The sequence below is a fragment of the Rhinichthys klamathensis genome, unplaced genomic scaffold, assembly GCF_029890125.1.
Source record: "Rhinichthys klamathensis goyatoka isolate OS25496 unplaced genomic scaffold, OSU_Roscu_1.1 h1tg000907l_1, whole genome shotgun sequence".
NCBI lineage: Eukaryota > Metazoa > Chordata > Actinopteri > Cypriniformes > Leuciscidae > Rhinichthys > Rhinichthys klamathensis.
Window position 1 is genome coordinate 374153 of NW_026607253.1, and position 8054 is coordinate 382206.

The following is an 8054-nucleotide window of genomic DNA, read 5'->3' on the forward strand; positions in this document are numbered from 1 at the left end:
CTGTTCTCCATGATGGTTTTAAATTGCTTGAAATATGATTAAAATCACACAAGGAAAATACAGTTAAATGCAACATGTGCAGCAAAAGTCTGTCAAATAGGCTTAATTTTAGATGTTTCTTTTTCAAAAACATTGATGCATTATTAATAATAACTAGCACTTTTATATTTCTCATTTATTTTCATTAACAATATGATATAATTAAAATCTTTTCATTATTATCCGGACGGAGGCTATTCCAATTAATTTATCCATAGCACATGCATTGTGATTCTTTATATGCAAGTAATGTTGTCCAGTGACTTATTTGCATTGTTTAGGCATTCTTTTATTCATTTGTAAGGCTATAGATTTTATTTGATAAAGTTGACCATAGGAGTCTAAAATTTATTTTAAAACTTACACTGGTTCAAACTACTGTACTGTATATGTTTGTTGAAATGCTTGGGACATGGCTTTTAATGGTGAGACTTTTGTTTTTGTAATCTGGCTCTCAAAAAAATTATATAAAAATTTAGATTTATTGACCAATATATCAGTTATCGGCTTTCAGATGTAAAGAATTATCGTATCGGCCAACATGTATATATCGGTGCATCTCTAAGACGTTCGATGTTACGACATGTCACGCACGTGTCAAGTCAAAAACATAACATGGAAAAAGCCTAAACAAAACAAAATAATTGTATTTTTTTGGGCACACGTCTCATTCTCTATCTTCTGATTACTGCTGCAACAGTACGTTTCGATGGAAAAAAAGTGTGTTAAATTTGATTTATTAATCAAGTTATACAAAAAAAAAATGTATGTAACTTCAACATCATGCTCTCTTAGAAAAAAATGTTCAGTGGGGTTCAATATATAACGTTAGTGTTCTTGGCTCAATTTTAAATAACATTTTATGCCAAATTGGAGAGAAATGTTCAATTATTTCAAACCATTACGAGCTGGTTAATTTATAAAATTAATTTCAATTAAAAATTAATTAAAACATGTCCACAAAGCCCATAAAATGGGAACCCCTAAAAGGTTCTATATATGAAACTGACAGAACCCTTAATAAGAGTGTGGTTTGGAATTAAATTATTTTTAAGTGAACCAATTATGTAGTCTCAAAATTAATTTAGATAGTTCCCTGACAGCGTTAATTCATGAAATGTCACATCACCGTACTAGCTAGCAAACAAATTGTTAGCAAACAACAGAACTTGTCTCCTTCATGCTTAATACTGAGTACAGTCTAAACAAAAGCTCCACTCTTCACTAAAATGTTAAGTAAAACGTATTTGAAATAGTTTTAAACCACAACATAATTAAACGTAACAATATTTCTCCGTAAAGTCTTCCTCTTTTCTCATCTTGCTCAAAATCACATAAAATAATATTTCATTTCAACATTCTCTCCTCATTAAGTCTCATACAAAGCATCCTGGGAAGTGGGAACTACAGTAATATCAGCAAAAAGAGAACTTGAATGGTTTATTAAATTAAATGATGTGGTTTTCACCCAACATAATTTAATCTAGTAGTAGCTTGCACATTAAGGACCACATTGATCGAAAGTAAAGAAATCAAGTTGGGAGAGAAACACAATTTTGTTGTGTAGATAAATAATATTGAGTAAACTGGACAATCTGTTCTCATTTTTTAATTCATCTGGCAGTTATTTCCCATTTAAAACCATGATGCAGACATGCATAGTCCAAATTTAGAAAGTTCTGGGGCCTCATATATAAAATGTTGCTTAGATCATTTCTCATATGTGCGTAGCCTACGTGTGATTCAGAGAATGAAAGTTTACAAACGTGCGTAGTCTCTCTTCCAGAAGTGACATTTATAAATCGCAAATGATCTTGAAATTGTGCACAGCTGAATGGTTTCAGATCTCCGCCTTGTAAACGCCCTCGTATTAATGTCATGAACATATAGCCTAAAGATCACCAATCAATGTCCAAATGCTTTACTTGAGATTTGCTTAGACTTCCAAATACCTGTAGGCCTACTCTGCCACAAGAAAGAGTGCATACGTCTGCTTAGACCCTGACGTGGCACTAAGCACTTTTCCATGTCAAAGACCGTTTTTTATAAATATGAATGTTGGTGTGGATTATAGCTCAGAGTCTAGATCAAATCTATGTATGCATGTTTTATAAATGAGGCCCCTGGTGTTCAAACAGGACATTTTTTAGAAACGTGCTCATGCATTGGAAATCACAGTACACAATTCCGTTTCAATGATTACAGGTTTTCCAACTTGCGTCAATGATCACAGCTGTATTCACTTTTGTTGCATTGAGTTTTTACTTGTATTTTCAATATAGGCTGCGTCCGAAATTGCATACTCTCTGAGGAGGTACTTATTTTGAGTAAGTAAATTCATGACCGCTCATGTGACCTACCAGAGTCAGTTGCATCACTTCACTGCCATTCACAAATCCTCTCATCCTCATGGGATGGCAAAGTGTCCATCGTATGCTCACTTTAGAATCTCACCATACTGTTTATTTGGCAAGAGATCCTAATGTAGGATTTTTCATCAGTGTTAGGAGAGGCTTAGGGAACGTTCAATTATACCACTATACAACATATGTACTTTTACTGTGTGGATGTAAAATACAGTGATTTAAACATTTGTGTATTTTAGTTAGGGACTCCTTATTTCCATGGGGTGAACTGAGTTTTAATAATCCATTGTGAAATGTGGCAAATGCAAGTATTAAAGACAGTTCACAGTTGTTGTTGTGGTTTTTAATGTTTCCATCAGTGTGTAGCTATACTGAGAACTTAAGTCTTTGTGGTTCTCTGTAACTTTGTTCCCTCTCAATGACATCCATATCCACATCTTGCTTGTAGGTGTCTCCATATATGCCGGATTGGCGCTTTAGATAGTTTTGAGTTTCTGGTCTGTTGACAAAGGTAAAAATTGATTGAAATCTCATGGGACACAGCATTATTAATTTGGTACGTCATGGGTTAAATCACATCAGTACAAATACATTTTTCTTTAATCTTTGAAAATAAAATAATGAATTTAATTAATTATAATGATGCATTCTTAAATCCAGGAACCCGAGATTTGAATACATGATCGGTCATATTTAAACATCAATGATGCCAATATATTGGGTGTTCACAAATCTTAAAAGCACAGAGGCAAAATATTAAAGGCATGTGTGTCAGAGAGGAAAATGGTACCTAAAACTAAATTATTTAAATAATAAAAAAAATGAATTACCCTATTTTAAAAGTATTTGTTCAAATAAATGTCTAAAAAAGAAACATACCCAAGTCTTTTGCCCATAACAGTTTGAAGGAATTTTCTGGCAGATATTTGACCCAGAACTTTTCGGTAGCTGTTGGTAAAGATGGCGTCAGCATGTCTTCCAAACCTAAAAATAGTGTTTAAACATCATACAGTTATGACAGTAAGATGACTATATTTCAAGTCAGATTGAACAATTTCTGGATGGCGTTATGGTTCAGCAATTGGGATTGCCCAATAGCCCAGAGCAGTGTGAGAGAGTTTCAGGTTAACAAAAATTGTACTTACTGTTGGGCCAATGCTGCTTCTAAAAAGATACATGATTGTTTTTTTATTTTTTATTAATTTATTAATTAATTTTTTAGTATGGCTAGTGAAAGTGTTAAACCAATGGCAAGCAAAAATTCGAACTATTAGAAAATAAAAACTTTTTTATTGTTGAGCCATGGGTGTATGAATGAATGAGTGAATGAATGAATGAATGAATGAATGAATGAATGAATGAGCGACCTAAGCTCAGCATCTGGTGTGTGCAGCAGTGAAGTGTCTGCTGTCAGCTGCATTGGATCCTCAATAGAGGAGGTCATCAAGATCGCAGCCGCTCGCTGACCAAACCTAACAAACACATAAAGTGTTCTTTATCACTGTTACATTCATAAGACGTGAAAATACTCTATTAGGTAGAACAGGTGCTCTTCTACATACAATCAAAATGCAGGATGCTTTGGAGACTTTTTCAGACAGGAGCTGTTTTAGTCAGATTTTCAGTAATAGAATAATTTTGGTTATTTTTTAAGGTTATTTTTGGCAGTCAATTTCTGTAAAGTCTTGGCTACAAAAAAACTATTGAACATTTGCTCACTGTTATTTCCCAGGACTAAAAGACAGAGCATTTAATACACGCTATGGCATGATGAGGCATATTACACTAAATGGGTTAAACCGTCACCATGGGAATCTGCGGTTTATTGACAAAGACACAAGAAGAATAACTTTTTTTTTTTTTATGAAATAGGCAGCATACTATTTAAAGGGTTAGTTCACCCAAAAATGAAAATTGTGTCATTAATGACTCACCCTCATGTCGTTCCAAGCTCGTAAGACCTCCGTTCATCTTCGGAACACAGTTAAAGATATTTTAGATTTAGTCAGAGAGCTTTCTGTCCCTCCATTGAAAATGTATACACGGTATACTGTCCTTGTCCAGAAAGGAAATAAAGACATCATCAAAGTAGTCCATGTGACATCAGTGGGTTAGTTAGAATGTTTTGAAGCATCGAAAATACATTTTGGTCCAAAAAGAACAAAAACTACGACTTTATTCAGCATTGTATTCTCTTCCGGTTCTGTTGTCAATCCGCATTCACGAGTCCGTAGTGACGCTGCTGACGTGTTATCTGGTGCGTCCGTGTATTCGGGTTCAAATAAATATGGCTGGGCAAAAAAATGCAAGTCTTCCTCTGTGTCGAAATCCTTAGACATGTTTGCAAAGTTTGTTTTGTTTACAGCGTGCGTCTCCCTCAGCCTGTAAACGAAGCTCGGGCGCCTCAGATTACACGTCAGCAGCGTCTTACGTCAGCAGCGTCACTGACCGCGGCTTGACAACAGAACCGGAAGACAATACAATGCTGAATAAAGTCGTAGTTTTTGTTATTTTTGGACCAAAATGTATTTTCGATGCTTCAAAACATTCTAACTAACCCACTGATGTCACATGGACTACTTTGATGATGTCTTTATTTCCTTTCTGGACAAGGACAGTATACCGTACATACATTTTCAATGGAGGGACAGAAAGCTTTCGGACTAAATCTAAAATATCTTAAACTGTGTTCCGAAGATGAACGGAGGTCTTACAGGCTTGGGACGACATGAGGGTGAGTCATTAATGACATAATTTTCATTTTTGGGTGAACTAACCCTTTAAAGTGGAGAGAAATAATCCACCACATGTATTTAAGTTGACAAATCACAAAACTCATGATGAGATTCAATAACAATTCTTGACACAGCAATCAGATCCTCCAGTGAAGGCCTCCTCCAGGTCCCACGGTCCCGGCTTAAGCAAAAAGGTGACAGAGCCTTTTCTTTTGCTGTCCCTCAGCTGTGGAACCGACTGCCATCTGACATCAGAAGTGCCCCTTCAATTGTGATTTTCAAAGCCAGGCTCAAAACTCACCTTTTTACCTTGGCCTTCCCGGCATCTTAATTGTCTTATTCTGCTATGTTTGTAATTAAGTGTTTGTCTCTTGATGTGGATTTAGCCTAAATCACTGATTTGTAAGTGTATTTTACTTAATTTTATTACCCTGTTGCTACTGCGCTATGTACAGCACTTTGGTCAGTGCGAGGTGTTTTAAATGTGCTATAGAAATAAACCTTACTTACTTACTTACAATATTTAAGTAACTTACTGAAATGCTATTTAAACTTAATATTATTATTATTCTGATACAAAAAATTCTGACTCTAACTCCTCCAAGAGCTTTAAAGCTAGAACCACCAAACTCAGACTAGACCTTCAGAGTGTTGTGTCTCGAGTTGCTATACCTTTTCTAACTGATCCGACTTGCAGTTTTCCTATATCTATCTATCTATCTATCTATCTATCTATCTATCTATCTATCTATCTATCTATCTATCTATCTATCTATCTATCTATCTATCTATCTATCTATCTATCATAGCAACCACCCTGAGTACCTTAGCAACTGCATAGCAACACCCTAGTAACCACCCAAAATACCCTAGCAACCACATATCAACCACCCTGAGTACCTTAGCAACCGCATAGCAACACCCTAGCAACCACCCAAGTACCTTAACAACCGCACAGCAACACCTAGCAACCACACAGAATACATTAGCAACCGTATAGCAACACCTTAGTTTATCTGTCTGTCAAAGTTGTTCAAACTTTTTCAAACGTTCTGGTCTGGCTTTCTAAAGCCAACTTCAAAGTTTGTTTTGAAAAACTTTTTTTATCTAGTTTCTTATGCAACCCCCCTTATGTAGCAAGGGACATAATTAAATAAGATGAAGCCCTGACCCTTAACACAACAAAAGCAGAGTTCAGGCTTTGTCAATTCATGTGACCTGTGACAGCTTCTAAACATACGCTCAAAAGTAGCGCACAGGCTTTCCAGTTCACTCACTGTTCTCATTCTTTGTTAGTATTATTCACACCCTACTCCCTGTCCATGGGTTTGCATAGAGGTGTGTGTCTACATTTGTGTAAAAATGAGTCACACACTGTTAATTAGTTGTATCCCAACAAGGGCTGCAAATGCCATGTTCTGAGAAAATCTGAACGCTATGAGAATGGTTGGCTATTATATAATATTGTTGACAATTTAAGTAGCCTTACATTTAAAAGGATTTGTAATTATAAATTATGTAACTGTTGTTTGTTATATGTTTGCTGGAAAAAAAATCTCATGCTTTAGATATAAAATGACACTGTAATTGTAATCGTAAAGTCTCGCCTCTACAGTGTCATTAAAACCATGTCAAACATGCATTTTTTTTCTTTCTAAAACGTTATAAAAGGTAAAAGATTTGTTAAATGTGTAGCAGTTCTATATTTTTATCATGTTCACTTATGTTAAAACATTTACTTTTACAAAAAACATTTACAAATATATATTTTTTTAAACTAATGTTTTATAAATTGCAACTAACACTTGTATAATATTAATTTATGTATTTATTTACAAATAGTTCAGCTATTTGACCCATGTAATCCATAGCAATGCATTCTAAACCAACTTGCACATTACCGAATGAATGAATGAATGAATGAATGAATGAATGAATGAATGAATGAATGAATGAATGAATGAATGAATGAATGAAATATGAATCCACACTATTGAACAGAGCTATAGTGTAAGAGTAAGAATATGTAACAAACAGTTAATTACACCAATTAAGACACTAAATGTTTTTGAATGAAATACACGCATGGTGGAACAGTTGGTGTGTATCTCACCTCAGTGCTGGATAGACTGGGGAAGATGTAGCTGACAGTAACAGGCAGCAGAGTGCTAGCAGAGCAGTTTTCTGCATCATTCTCACTAGAAACACAGTTCACATTACGATTCATATTCACTAAAATACATTTCATTAATACATTTTTATTTTACTGCATTGGACTCTGCAATTGATTTCCTATGTTACTCTGTTTTGTTACATTAAAATTATTAATTATTTTGTTAATTATCAATAGTTTTTTTTTTTTTGTAAATTAATTGTATTGTTATTATTAAAACATCCTTATTTATGTATAACCAAAACGTGTTTTACTGCCTCATATTTAGAGAAATAAAACCTAAAGAACTCAAAAAACTGATGAACAGATAGACCTTGAAAACCTGTAATCTGACATCAAGAAACTAAAAGTTTCCCATGGAGCCAAAAAAGGTTCTTGATGCTGTATCTATGCTGCAAACAACCATGCAAGTACTGTTATTTTTACTTTCAAAATTCTTAAAATAATTCTTAATTACAGGATATAAAACTTAATATTCTGTTGAAAGGCTTCTGTTGAATAGCCTTTCAACAGAAGGAGAATTTTTTAAAATAATTTACCTTGCATGGTCGTGATGTGCTCCTTGAAGGTCTTTAATGAATGTGACAGAGTTGAAATGTTGGTTATTCTCACTCAGGGTTTGGTTTCATTCTCAGCTTATTTTATCAGGTGAGAAAGAGAGTTTAAAAAGAGCAGTTAGGAATCACTTCACCTCCCTCTGCCCCCCTCCCCCTTGTCTTGTCTCCTCTCTCTCTCTCTCTC

General features: G+C 34.6%; 1 protein-coding gene across 1 annotated transcript; it reads right to left on the reverse strand.

Moving 5' to 3' along the window:
- Positions 1-2590: 2590 nt before the first annotated feature.
- On the reverse strand, positions 2591-7333 carry ghrh (growth hormone releasing hormone). Its single transcript, XM_056244089.1, has 4 exons — positions 7254-7333; positions 3773-3877; positions 3285-3389; positions 2591-2904 (listed from the first exon to the last, which is right to left on the reverse strand). The coding sequence occupies exons 1-4, from the start codon at positions 7331-7333 to the stop codon at positions 2772-2774; spliced, it is 423 nt and encodes a 140-aa protein (XP_056100064.1). The 3' UTR covers positions 2591-2771.
- Between the last annotated feature and the right edge of the window lie 721 nt (positions 7334-8054).